We start from the raw sequence: 15222 nt of genomic DNA on the forward strand, positions 1-15222 counted from the left end.
CTGTAAAATTTTCAAATAATGTAGTATTCTTTCCCATGGTTCAATCTACATTTTGAGAGGTCTCTTCTTTAACTCTTTAATGTGTATTATTTTAAACATTTTTTCATACTTTAGTATTTGTCTCTATGTGTATATTCTTATACATACACATATCTAGGTAGGTTTTCAAGTGAATGAGAAAGCACAGTATCAATATAACTTTGTTTTCTCACTTCACATTTTATGAAAATTTTGCTTATGGTTAATATTAGTTTGTATGTAAATTGTATATTAATGTCAAACTATTAGATGTTAATATATTAATAAAACTTATTTATATTAAGAGTTGCATAATACTTCATGGTATATATTTGCAGTGTTTTATTTAATAACCTCATTATTGATATTAGGTTATTTATCAATATTACAAATATTGCTTCTGCTTAAAATATATTTACATGTATATATTTATGCATATGGAAATATTTCTGTAGGATATGTTCTTAGAATTGGAATTGCTGCATCAAAAGATGTGCAAATTTTATTTTTTGAGTCAGGGCACAGTGGCTCATGCCTGTAATCCCAGCACTTTGGGAAACTGAGGAGAGAGACAGCTTGAGCCCAGGAATTCAATACCAGCCTGAGCAATATAGTGAGACCCCATCTCTACCAAACAACAACAACAAAATTAGCTAGGCATGGTGGCTTGCACCTGTAGTCCTAGCTACTCAGGAGGCTGAGGTCGGAGGATATCTTGAGCTCAGGATTCTGAGGCTGCAGTGAGCTATGATTGCATCACTGTACTCCAGTCTGGGCAACAGAATGAAATCCTGTCTCTGAAAAATGAAAACAAAACAAACAATCTAGTTTTTGAAGCGATATGACCAAATTTCCCCCAAATCTATTAAGACTGTGGGGAAGTATCCATTTGCCTATATGTTTAATAATGCTAGAAAGTATCTAGCTTTTCATTTTTGTCCATTTAATGGGCAAACAGTGGTAACTTGTGCTTTAAAATATATTACTTACTAGAGAAGCTGTACATCTTTCATTGTATTTATTATTGTCTACTGTTAATAGTTCATTTGTCTCTACTTGTATTTATGTATTTTTTCCAATACAAAACTGATTTGTATATTATTATTTTGTTTGTTATATATATGAGGGGCCACATTAGCTATATTTTTATCATTTTCTTAAAGCTGCTTTTATTTTGTGTGTGTGTGGTAAAGATGGTGGACTTTTAAAATGTGTATTTTTGTTCGTTTGTTTAGTTTGTTTTTTTGCCACGTGCAGTGGCTCATGCCTATAATCCCAGCGCTTTGAGAAGTCAAGGCAGGTGGATCACCTGAGGTCAGGCATTTGACACCAGCCTGGCCAACATAGTGAAACCCCATCTCTGTTAAAAATACGAACAATTAGCCGGGTGTGGTGGCAGGCACCTGTAATTCCAGCTACTCAGGAGACTGAGGCAGGAGAATCGCTTGAATGCGAGAGGCAGAGGTTGCAGTGAGCCGAGATCATGCCATTGCACTCCAGCCTGGGCAGCAAGAGTAAAACTCCATCTCAAATAAAATAAAATAAAATAAAAGTTTTGTTTTTTTAATTGACAAAATTGTATAGATGTACCATGTATAAAATGATGATTTGAAATGTATATACATTGTGGCATGGCTAAATTGGGCAAATTACCATATGAATTATCTAACATACTTGGCATTTATGTGGTGAGAACACTTCAAGTCTACTTTCTTAACATTTTTCACAAATACAATATATTGTTATTAACTGTCATCACCAAGTTGTATAAGAGATCGCAAGGCTGATTTTCTTGATCCTTACTTAGTTGTTCACAGAAAGAGATTCCGTAAGTCCAGGATAGAGGGAGGCCATATGGTCAGTGGTTATGGGCATGGTCTTTGGAGTCAGGCTGACCTGGATTAGAGTCCAGATTACGTCAGATACTTGCTGTGTGACCATAGAAAACTTTCTTACTATCTCTGTACCTCTGTCTCTTTTTCTTTTTATTAAAAAAATAAATAAATAAATAAAAGTACTAACTCATAGAAGTGTTATGAAGTTTAGACAGGATAATGATGCATCTACCTTAGCACAATGCCTGACATTTAATAAGCTCTCAACAAATACTAGCTCTTACTGGACAGGTGCTGTGGCTCATGCCTGTAATCCCAGCACTTTGGGAGGCCGAGGCAGGCGGATCACAAGGTCAGGAGTCTGAGACCAGCCTGGCCAACATGGTGAATCCCCGTCTCTACTAAGAATACAAAAATTAGTTGGGCGTGGTGGCATGCACCTGTAATCCCAGCTACTCAGGAGGCTGAGGCAGGAGAATCCCTTGAGTTGCAGTGAGCCGAGATCATACCACTGCACTCCAGCCTGGGTGACAGAGTGCGATTGTCTCAGAAAAAAAAAAGTTTATCTACAATGTGGGTAATATGGGTACAAAACTAGACATTTAAGTTTTAAGTCTAGATCCTAGAACTTTTCCAGTAAAAGTTATTCCTAGTAATATCCTTTCCTTAGAGTGGGCATTTCATGTTAACTTTTAGCCAGTCATGAAGTTTCTATTTCCCAGAACACTAAAATAGTCAACTAATTAATCAATTCAGTGCACACTATTTTTTTTTCTTTATTTGAGACAGTCTCCCTCTGTTGCCCAGGCTGGAATCCAGTGGTATGATCTCAGCTCACTGCAACCTCTGCTTTTCAGGATCAAGTGATTCTTGTGCCTCAGCTTCCTGAGTAGCTGGAATTACAGGCGTGTGCTACCATGCCTGGCTGGTTTTTGTATTTTTTAGTAGAGACAGGGTTCACCATATTGGCCAGGCTGGTCTCAAACTCCTGGCCTCAAGTGATCCTTCCACCTCGGCCTCCCAAAGTGCTGGGAGTCTAGTCATGAACCATTGTTCCTGGCTAGTACATATTTTTGGGTTTCTACTATATTTAAGGTCTGAGAGATTGTTAGCTGCAGAAGTCCATTTCATTTTCTCTGTATGGAATTTATTTTATACTTCTTTAACAAAAATGAAAATCCAAATCAATATGAAATGTGAATAAACTAGTAACAGGGAATTAGAAAATAAGAGGGGACCTTAAAGTTTGTCCAGTTCAATTCTTTATTTTATAGGTGTGGAAATTGAAGCCCAGAGGAGTTAAGCAACTTTTCTAAGGTCACACAGTGAGTAAGTGGGTGAACTGGCATGAGAGCCCAGATATTGTCATGCTGAGCCAGTGTTCTGTTAACTAAAGGATACTATGTTCAGTCATTCACCTCTTCTTTTGGCACAACATGATTTCAAAAATTAAAAACAGAGAAACACAGGTTTGAAAAACACAGATAAAAATGAGCCAATGCTATTTAAAAATTATGAAGAAAGCAAGGGATGTAAGATACTTCTCTGCAGATTGCGAAAACATCAGAGCTGTGAAGTCCAGTGAGACAGCATTCCAAATGTCTTTCCTTTTTGTCTATTCTCAAGAACCTATATTTAACAATGATACTCTACACACACAGCGAACAGTAAACACCAGTCCCACCGGTCGGCAGTTGGCAATCCCTGGTCCACATGCCAAAGATGCTGCAGCTGCCAATTTCAGGCGGGAAAGAAACTGACTACAACATACAAATTCCCGTCCCTATCATTTCCAGTAGTTACTGCCTACAGTTGTCTCCACCCTCTCGTCAGAGTTTTCAAGAGCAACACCCTGACATGACTTCCTGTGTAGCACCAGTACCATCCTGGCCTTCTGGAATCACAGGTTCTGTCATTTGTCACATTCCTGTGAGAAGACAATGACTATGGACCCCTATGGTAAAACATAAATAAGCATTACAGCATTTTGAATAGTAATTGCTAAATTTCTACCCAAAATTGTTTCTTTTCCTGTCTGTGATCCTAGAGCAATAGCATGTTCTTGATTATTAATATCTACTGCATAAGAATATGCTAAAAAGATGAATTGGACTAATCAAATGCACGAGATATCCAACCTTAAAAGAATAGGCTGGGCGCAGTGGCTCACACCTGTAATCCCAGCACTTTGGGAGGCCCACATGGGTGGATCCCTGAAGTCAGGAGTTCGAGACCAGCCTGGGCAACATGGTGAAACCATCTCTCTACTAAAAATACACAAGTTAGCCCGCCATGGTTGTGCATACCTGTAGTCCCAGCTACTCAGGAGGCTGAGGCAGGTGAATTGCTTGAACCTGGGAGACAGAAGTTGCAGTGAGCCAAGATTGGGCCACTTTACTCCAGACTGGGTGACAGAGCAAGACTCCATCTTAGAAAAAAAAAAAAAAAGAATAAACGGTAACACATCCCTAAGCCTATATGATGTGAGCAGAAATTTGAACACAATGAACACTATGAACAGGCCTGTTGCCGGCCATTCAAGCGATGAACATCAGGAGGTCTTCTACAAGAGAGTGGCTCAGAGTTTATTTATAGCCAGACTGGCTGGTCTTGAATCATGTTTCTACCACTGAATAGTTTAGTGAGCTTGGATAAATTAATTAATTTCACTGAACTTTATTTTCTCCGTTTAATGTTAGGATAGCATTAGTACCTAACTCCACAGATTTGATGGAAGAATTATATTAAAGCATTTTATGCAATGCTGACCACATAGTAAGTGCTCAATAATTATCAGCTACAATTAAATTTCTACTGTACTATAACCTAAAATTAGAGAGATTCAAAGAAGGTTAGAAATCAGAAGATGGCTCAACACTGAAAATTTGGAAATGAGGCCAACAGATGGTTAAAGTGTCCTTATGTATTCCACATGTTTTTTTGTGGAATTCCTCTGTGCTAGGAATTTTTAGGTATAAAGAGATGAACCAATACTTGTCCTTACCTTTGTGCAGAGATGAATGAAACATAATTGAGACATGTACTGTAAACCCCAGGTTGAGGATTACAAAAAGTTGGAAACCAAAACCCAAATCTGAATTCCTTGCCCTTGGGAGAAGTCTCCTGTTTTTTTCCAAGTGAATGGGCTAGGACCAGGTTCAAAGAGAGAGAGGCTCCCCAGAAGCCTTTGCCAACTGACTCACAGAGTTTCCCTGAGTCTGAGCCACAGCTCCTGTTCCTGTCAGGCTGTGCCCTCCAAGTCTGAGTGGCCTCCTGTGCCTCTAGAAGGGACATGAGGAAGCCATGAGGGCAAAGGTTTAGGTGACCTACCAGCACCAATGCTCTTCCTGTCTTAAGAGCAATTTTGGTTTCCGATCAGAAAGTTTCCCCAACAGGATTAAAATAACTTCTGACATCATGGTAATAATAACAGTTTATCTTATGCTCACATAGCACTTTTAAGTCTTCAAAAATAATGTGTCAATTTGCATCTTGCTTGTGGTTTTCAGTGGCACTCTGGGGTGTCCTAAAGAGCTTTCATATGTGTAATTTACAGATTAAGGACTGAAGCTTGGTCAGTTTAAGGGACTTCTCTGGAGAGAACACAGCTAGCAAATGGTAGACCTGGAACTAGACCCAGGGTCTCAGGTATGCGCCTCATGTATTTAAGGGCTAGGCAGTGTCTTGGGCTTCCTGGATGCCTGGGCCAGTGCTGACAGAGCACTGCACACACAGAGTTTAAGGTCCACTTACGCAACTTCCTGAGCAGCGTTTCTGCACACTGTGATTTCCTGCTGCTCCTCTGGTACCAGGGAGCTTTCTTCCCTTGAGACCTACCCCTGGAATTAGAGCTCTTCACCTTCGTTCTGCCATTTGACTGTATCCACTCCCGGTGTTGGGTGCAATGCAATATGCAGCATCTGTCATGAAACTAAACAACCATTAAAAAACTGTATTCGGCAGTAATGGAATTACAAATTGTATATCCGGTTAAGTAATTTTTAAAAATTAAATTAATTAATTATTTTATCATTATTACTTTTTTGGAGACAAGGTCTTACTCTGTCACCCAGGCTGGAATGCAGTGGCACAATCACAGCTCACTGCAGCCTCAGAATCCTCAAGTGATCCTCCTACCTCAGCCTCCTGATGAGCTTGGGCTACAGGCACATGTTGCTACACCCGGCTAGATAACTTACAGAAACACTTTCTAATGTTCTTCAATTGATGAACCATCAACTTAAAACTGCAGTGTCAACCTCTTTAATCCATTGTTTTTGGTTTCACCATCCTGCCCATCAAGGAGGCTCCTCCTCCATCTCTGACCCTTAAAGTCACAGTCCCTTCTTGCTACCTACCTCATCTCATTTCACACAGCAGTATAAAAAATGCTGTTTTTCGTTTTTTGTTTTTTGTTTTTTACAGTTTTAAGTACTTTTCTGTCTGGAACCCAATGCCTATCTCTGGCTAGAGATTGAAAATTGCTTTTCATCCCTCCTCCTCTTTCTTCTCCTTTGGAAATTTCACAGTCTCTTTGGTTTTTATATAATGGTTATGATTATGGGTTCTGCAGTCATATTGCGTAAGTTTGATTCTGAACTAGGTACTTATTAGCTGGGAGCATTGGTTAAATTAATATAATCTCTCTATAGCTCTGTTTTCTCACCCCAAGATAGTAATAATATTCTTTACCTCATAGGGTTTTTATGAGGACTTAAAGAGCTTTTACTTGTAAAGTTCTTGGAGTAGTGCTTCACCAAGCACTCGGGGTATGCATGTGAGTGTATGTGTGTGTGTGCACATGTGAGTGTTGTATGTGAACTAGAGATGTCTTTATTCTGGATCTCACCACACAGAACCAAGTATAGTTCTAAACTTACTCTGTGATCTCAACGAGAACAGCCTCCATTCCCACCCTTTTGTGTTCTGTGTTCCTCTGAATCTCTTTTTTTTTTTTTTTTGAGACGGACTTTTACTCTTGTTACCCAGGCTGGAGTGCAATGGTGCGATCTTGGTTCACCACAACCTCTGCCTCCTGGGTTCAAGCAATTCTCCTACCTCAGCCTCCCGAGTAGCTGGGACTACAGGCATGTGCCACCATGCCCAGCTAATTTTTGTATTTTTAGTAGAGACGGGGTTTTACCATGTTGACCAGGATGGTCTCGATCTCTTGACCTCGTGATCCACCCGCTTCCGCCTCCCAAAGTGCTGGGATTACTCTCAATCTCTTAACCTCCTTTGCAGTCATGCCCATAGGACTCATCAAACAGGATAAGAAGCCTTCCATAAAGAATCTCTGACACCCCTGGCCTCATCATGGCACATTCTAGAATGAGAAGGAACCCACATTGACCAAACATCTCCTACATTAGGATTGGTTAGATTTATTCTTAATTTGAAATGTTGCTAAGAATGTCCTACATTGTCCTGGTTAAGTAGAGAAAGCTTGGGAGCCAGATTGTTTGGGTGTGAGTCTAACATTTTCCATCTGCTTAAAGTTTACATCTATAAATGGGGAGATCATGGGAAATGGATTGGCTATAATGATAAACCAAGGTTATCTCTATAAAGTCCCTATCAATGTGCAGTGGATGGCACAGAGTAATTTATAATAATGCTAACTATTACCATTATTATTAAAACCCTTTTTTTCCTATGGAATTGTCTCTGCGTGGGGCTTTCCATTCATCCCCAGCAATGAAAAGTTGTGTGGTGGTACTTGCTAACTTCCTCTAAGCGAAGAGTATGTGCTTATTCAGACAAAATCACAGACAGTCCCATGGAGGAGGCAAGAAGAGTAGAAACGAATGACCATTGCAATCTCAGGGCACATTGGAAAGTGGGTTTTGTTGTGTGATTGTTTCAGATTGCCAGATGAATGTTTATAGATTCACTCTCTCTGCCAACAGAAATTGTCAGACTTGTGAAACCCTGTCTCCACTAAAAATACAAAAAATTAGCTGGGCATAGTGGTGGGCACCTGTAATGCCAGCTACTTGGCAGGCTGAGGGAGGAGAATCACTTGAACCCAGGAGGTGGAGGTTGCAGTGAGCCGAGATCTTGCCACTGCACTCCAGCCCAGGTGACAAAGCGAGACTTGGTCCCCCCTACTCCCCAAAAAATAAATTGTCAAATAGTTGGTAGGATATTATAAAAATCAATTTTTCTCCAAGTTGAAGTAAGCATTTAAGCACATTTACTATTTATAAGAGAGAAAGTGCAATTGAGGGGAAACATCCAAATGTGGATGAAAGTGGACGGAGGTATCAGTGGGTTCTGGAGTCTCTGCCTCTGGCTGTATTTTTTTAAAACTTTTTATAGATCTGTTAAGTATAACAAATGCGTTAAAAACTAAATACTTCCCAGGCAGGAAAAAGGAATGCTTTGCAGAATCTGTTGGTTCATTCAGTCTCAGATATAAAGAGAGTAGTGAACGTAGATGGTATTTGGTACCATGATTCCAGGAGATGACTGAGGCTGGAGATTCAAATGTAACACCTTTTAGGAATTACTTTCCTTGCACAATGCTCTCCTCAGGGCACTCTTGACTTCTGCATTCCTAAGGCTGTAGATCAGGGGGTTCAGCATCGGGTTGAAAAAACTGTAAAATAGAAAAAGGACCTTCTGCTGCTCCTCAGGATTGTGGGACTTGGGGGCCATGTACATGACGATGGCACTGCCAAAGAAGAGCCCCACCATGCAGAGGTGGGAGGAGCAGGTGGAGAAGGCCTTTCTGCAGCCCTCCCCAGACTGGATCCTCAGGATGGCCGCCAGGAGGTGTGAGTAGGAGACCAGTACCAGGCAAAGTGGCCCCACCAAGATTAACACAGAAGCAGAAAAGATGGCCACCTGGTTGAGCCAGGTGTCAGCACAGGCTAGCCTGAGGACAGACAGGATTTCACAGAAGAAGTGGTTGATTTCATGAGACCCACAAAAGGGCAGTCTTAGGATGAGGCTCACATGGACCAGAGCTAGGAGGGAGCCACACACCCAGGAAGTGACAGTCAGGGTGATGCAGACTCGCCAGGTCATGATGACGGAATATCGGAGAGGGTGGCAGATGGCCACATACCGATCACAGGACATTACCACCAGGAAGAGACATTCTGTATGTGCAAAACTCAAAAACAGAAACATCTGGGTCATGCAGCCCGCAAAGGAGATGGGCTTGGCTGGTAGCAGGAGGTTCACCAGCATCTGGGGCACCGTGTTGCAGGCATAGGCAATGTCGACGATGGCCAAGTGTGAGAGGAAGAAGTACATGGGGGTGTGCAGTCTGGAGTCCAGTGAGATGAGCCCCAGGATGGCCCCGTTCCCCAGTAGGGTGAAGACGTAGAACAGGAAGAAGAGCCCAAAGAGGAACATCTGAATCTGTGGGCTGAGGGGAAATCCCAGCAGGAGGAACTCTGTAACCATTGTCTGATTTTCCCCCATTTCCCTGTGAAAAAGAAATAGATCGCTTAGGACCAGATTGTCAAAAAGCACCTAGACATTATTTTATGAATTTAGTCATTTTTAAAAGATAAACTTTTAACATTAATTACTTAGCTACACATTAAGTTAATCATTGATTGTAAATATCCAATGTTACAGAAGGGATTGTGTCACCAATGACAGGATACATAGAGCCATTAACACATCATGGGAAGAAAGAATGTCATACCAAAAGTCGAAGTAAAATGACCATCTAATAAGGATTGTTTTGAAGCTGCACATATAAAAATTCCTGCAAGAATTCCTGGTGTTTAGAAATAGAACTCCCAATATGGGAATGAGAGTAGTCCTAGAAAAAAAAATGATGTAATCCCAGTTTCTCAGTAGAAATATCAACTGTTTTGCTTTCAACATCTGAAATCAACGTTTGCATGCTGGAGCAGTTTATATATTAACAGAAGAAGCAGAAAGATAAAGAGCGACTTTAATGACATTGTGATTGTTTGGGTTCCTAAGAAGAAATTAATGGATGTACTACAAATGGGTTCTAAATGCAATCTTCCTTTTACAATGGGTCATAAACAGGAACTAAAAATTGACGATTTGGCAGTTAATCTACTGATTGATTCACAGTTACTGATTTACCAAAAACTGGTTTTGAATAACAACTCGTACAATATGTAGAAATTAGATTTTTCAGGGCTGGTTTGTACATATATATCATTTAAAGCATTCACAATGCCTGAATGTTATGATTGCCACTGGGTTATATTTAATTTCTTTTTTAGTCTCTCCTTTCACTTTTGCAAAGCCTTTGGTAAATTTAATCCATTTGAGTTTAAGTAAGATGTTCTTTGCACTCTGTAGAATGAAACAAACTATGGGGAAAAATTAAAATGAAGTGTCTTTCAAAATACACCATAAATGACCATTCATAAAAAATTAACTGTGCTTCTGCAACATAAGAATTGCTAAATCCTTTACACATGGCTAACTAAAACATGTTTTTGCAAAGAGCTAATTTAGTGACTTCATTATTTTACATATTATTATGGCAATAAACTGTCAGTCAGGTAATTGGTATTTTGTGAATTGGTGATGTGCCAAATAATATTTGGGTTTTTGTCATTAAGTCCTAAGTAACATTTTCCTCAATATACCATGTAGAAATCCAGTATTTTGCAAGTGCAAATGTTTGTCTTAGTGCCTATGCTAGGCAAAAATAAACTGAGGCTAAGCCATTGAACCTGTACCTGCTTATCTGTGAAGAAAAATCTTCTCCAGGATTCATGTAAAGAAAGGTACCGCTTTTGATAAGACCCTGGTCCAGCTGTCATTGGAGCAAAGACATGGAATCAACTTAAATGCCCATCAATGATAGATTGGATAAAGAAAATGTGGTACATTTACAACATGGAATACTATACAGCCATGAAAAAGAATGAGATCTTGTTCTTTCTGGACATGGATGAAGCGGAGACCATTATCCTTAGCAAACTAATGCAGGAACAGAAAAGCAAATACTTAATGTTCTCACATATGAGCATGAGTTAAATGATGAGAACACATACAGGGTACAACACACATTGGGGCCTATCAGAGAGTGAAGGGTGGGAGGAGGGAGAGGATCAGGAAAAATAACTAATGGGTACTAGGCTTAATGTCTGGGTGATGAGATAGTCTGTATAACAAATTCCAAGACACACGTTTACCTATGTAATAAACCTGTATTTGTATGCCTGAACTTAAAAGTTAAAAAATAAAAAGAAAGTTAAAAAATCATCTAATTGGAACCTTGAAAAATGTCACCACTGGATCCTTTTCCAGTGGTAACAAATGATGGTATACTAATAAGCATTATGAATAAATTGTTGATTATTATCAGCAAGACACAAATAAATTATAGTGAATATTGCAACCTCATAACACATGACCAAGGCTTATATATTTTTTTCCAGGATTTCATAAAAAAAATACTCTGCTAAATTTAGTTGGAAAACATTCAAAGCATATGAAAATATTTGGTTGTGAAATGCATTTGAATGTACATCTTATAAAAATCTTTATTTATTTTTTTGAGACAACGTCTTCCTATATTATTTACCCTGGAATGCAGTAGTGTGATTACGGCTCACTGTAGTTTTCACATCTCAGATCCAAGCAATCCTCCCATTCAGCCTCCCAAGAAGCTCGGATTATGGTGCATGCCACCATACCTAGCTAATTTTTTTTTGAATACATATTTTTTGTAGAGGCAATGTATTATGTTGCCCAGTGTATTATGGTCTCAAACTCTTGGGTTCAAGTGTGCCTCCCGCCTCGGCCTCCCAAAGTGTAGGCATAAACCACTGTACCCAGTCTACATCTAATAAAATTCTTAATTTCTTTACTCAGTCCTTCATTACTTCCTTTTGTAACTTACCAAATGATTATACAAAGAAAAAAAAAATCTGCTATGCCCAAATGAATTTCTTTGAAAGGCAAATGGAGAGTCAAGAAGAAAGGAGAGCTGAATGAAGACATTCAGATTATTTAAGGACACTTGCCACATGGGTTGAAACTATGATTTCTTTTACAGGACTGAGTTGCCAACACACTTCTTGTGAACAAGGAAAAGGTGCTCTTACTTTTGTAATTCTGACAATAAATATTTATTGTGTGAACAAATTAATAAATGCAAATGAATAAAGGAATGCATAGTAGTTTTTTTTTAACCATTCTTGGACTAAATCTGGAATGCTTGATACAAAGAACATCTTACTTAAACTGAAATGGAATGGATTAAATTTACCAAAGGGTTGGCAAAAGGGATATATATATATATATATTTGTCCCTGTTGCAAACATAACACTTAGGCATTGTGTATACTCTCAGATCTTTTGGCTTCCCTGGGCCACACTGAAAGAAGGCATGGTGGCACATGCCTGTAATTCCTATGTTGCCCAGGCTGGTCTCAAACTCTTGGCCTCAATAATTGTCTTGGACCATGCATAAAATCCACTAACAGTGGCTGAAAAGCTTTAACAAAAAATTACATAATGTTTTAAGAAAGTTTATGAATTTGTGTTGGGCCACATTCAAAACTGTCCTATGGGCTGTGCAGGTTGGACAAGCTTGCTTTAAATTATATATATATATATATATATATATATATATATATATATATATGTTAACCATTTAAAAATTTGGCCAATTATTTAGTGACTAACAAATTAACGGACATCTCCATGGTTTCTAAGTAAATACTGAAACCATTTCTTTACACATGACCAAACCTGTCTACTTCAAAAAGTAAAACTTAAGATCTGTTGAGCTGACAAACTCCTAATGAGTCGCACAACATTGTTAAAATGAAAACTATTTCAAAATCTTCAAGTCAAATAAAATTTCAGATGGTTTACTTCCAAGAATCAGAAATATTTGAGGCTGGATGCGGTGGCTCATGCCTGTAATCCCAGCCCTTTGGGAGGCTGAGGCAGGAGGATTGCTTGAAGTCAGTAGTTTAATACCAGCCTGGGCAACATGGTAAAATTCTGTTTCTAAATGAAAAGTAAAACAAACATGAAAAACAGAAACAAAAAACAGTAGCTGGGCATGGTGACACATGCTTGTAGTTCTAGTTTCTTGGGAGGCTGAGGGAGGAGGGAGTTTGAGGTTGCAGTGAGCCATGATAGAGCCTTTGCCTGGGAAATAGAGTGAGACCCTGTCTCAAAAAGGAAAAGGAATATTTGTTACAACCAATAACACTCATAACCCTCCCTTTTTTTTTTTTTTTTTTTTAATTTGAGACAAGGTCTTGTTCTGTCACCTAGGCTGGAGTGCAGTGGTGCAATCATGGTTCATTGCGACCTCAGCCTCCCCAGGAACTGGTGATTCTCCCACCTAGCCTCCCCAGTAGCTGGGATTACAGGTGTGCTGTACCATGTCTGGCTACCTTTTTAAAAAAACTTTTTTTCAGAGATAGGGTCTCACTATGTTGCCCAGGCTGGTCTCAAATTACTGCCCTCAAGCAATCCTCCTGTCTCAGCCTCCCAAGGTGCGGGGATTATAGACATGAGCCACTCCACCCAGCCTCAAATATTCTTATTACTTGGAAGTAAACCATCTAATACTTTATTTGACCTGAGGATTTAAAAATAGCTTTCATTTTAAGAATGTGATGTGACTTATTAGAAGTTTGTCAGCTTATCAGATCTTAAGTTTTACTTTTTGAAGTAGACAGGTTTGGTCATGTGCAGAGAAATGATTTGAGTCTTACATACTTACTTAGAAATCATGGAGATGTTGGATAATTTGTTAGTCATCAAATAGTTTGCTAAATTTTTAAATGGCTAACTGGTACACATATATCATTTCAAGCATACAAAATGCCTGAATGTTATGTTTGCAATGGGGTTATATTTAATTTTGTTTTTAGTCTCTTCTTTGACTTTTCCCAATCCTTTGATGAATTTTATCCATTTGAATTTAAGTAAGATTTTCTTTGTATCATGTAGAATGAAAGAAACTATGGGGGTGGGTGGAGAAATAGAAACGTCTTTCGAGTATACAGATTATATTAGGCAAGATTTAAGCAAGCCAGAAATTCCAGATTCAGTCCAAGGATGGTAAAACAACAAGAACAAAAACAAAACAACAAAAAATTCATTCAAAAGGCATTCATTCATTCATTTGACTTATTGATCTAGTAAGTGATTAAAAAGGTTAGATACATTTTACCATATATTGTGCATGGTAGGTGTTCAATAATTATTTATTGACTAACTGGATATCAATTTGATTAAATATGAAGAAGCAAAACATTAATGAGCCCTCAACATTCTGCTGTGAGTCAGGTTCTCAGGCAGAGCAAACAATGAAAGAAACTATGAAGAGCAATTAAACAGCCATGGGCTCAGTGGTCAGGTGCTCATTTATTAGTTATACGACCTTGAGTATGTATCTTAACCTCTCCAGGTTTGTTTCCTGTTTTTTTTTTTTTAAAGGAGAAAAGTGATAGTACCTATTTTAGGAGACTGTTGTGAAGATTAATTGAGATGATATGTGTAATACATTGAACATATTCCTGGTATGCAGTGAACACTCAATAGCTGAGATCAATTGTCTTTAACAATTTCTTGGGTAGCCTGTGATTGTATGGTTCACAATAATCCTTAAAACCATTCACTGTATTGGCCATGATCCTCTAAAGCTGATTTTGTAGTCTTGATTATAGCAGTGTCAGTCAGCCTGTTAATTTTATGGATGATGTATTCTTAATGTATTTAAATCTAGCATCAATGTTTATAACTTTGTTGCTTTCATGCAGTTACTTCTCCATCATATAAAACAAAATTAGCTTCATCATATACTTACATTGTTTGTGATATAGTCAAAGAAGTTAGCATATAAGTTTCCCTCAAACTATCCCCATAACAGAAAAATAATCAGCACATATTTAGAGAGGAGTGAATTTCCTTACCAATGTTTGTAGTAGATGTGAGTTAACCAAGACTAGGAGCTAAAACATGTCTAGGAGGAATTCATGGTAAAGTAAGCAAAGGCAACCTGGTTAGCTCCCACATTTGGACTCAAGGATCTCAGAACTGGGAAGCACCTGAAGGTTTCTGGGAGTTTCTGTGGGAGCTGCAGAATCTTTCTTCTATTTCTGATTGAAAATGTATCAGAACCCTCAGAAAAGGTGATGTTATTCTCTGATGGGCTCAACCTGGTTAACAGCTGAGGAATCACTAGAGGAACTGTGATTCCTCAAACTTCCGGCGTGCCCACCTCCTTGGGGAAGGAGGAACAAGGCAATTGTCTTTTTCTATCTGTTCTCAACCCCAGCAGAATTAAGAAACACAGACAGTTACAGAGCACACCTCTGAGACATCTCTCATTACAGTCCCGGAATGCTTGGATTTCCTGAATCCCAGCAAATTTAGAGATTTACAT

General features: G+C 38.8%; 1 protein-coding gene across 1 annotated transcript; it reads right to left on the bottom strand.

Moving 5' to 3' along the window:
- Nucleotides 1–7815: 7815 nt before the first annotated feature.
- On the bottom strand, nt 7816–11061 carry OR2A1 (olfactory receptor, family 2, subfamily A, member 1). The gene has a single exon (XM_002751897.6). It carries the CDS (start codon nt 9285–9287, stop codon nt 8355–8357), a length of 933 nt encoding a protein of 310 aa, XP_002751943.3. The 5' UTR covers nt 9288–11061; the 3' UTR covers nt 7816–8354.
- Nucleotides 11062–15222: the final 4161 nt, after the last annotated feature.

The sequence above is a fragment of the Callithrix jacchus genome, chromosome 11 (assembly GCF_049354715.1).
Source record: "Callithrix jacchus isolate 240 chromosome 11, calJac240_pri, whole genome shotgun sequence".
NCBI lineage: Eukaryota > Metazoa > Chordata > Mammalia > Primates > Cebidae > Callithrix > Callithrix jacchus.

What these genes read in the sequence shown, in the direction of transcription:
- OR2A1 (XM_002751897.6), bottom strand. Translation starts at nt 9,287, where the DNA reads ATGGGGGAAAATCAGACAATGGTTACAGAGTTCCTCCTGCTGGGATTT.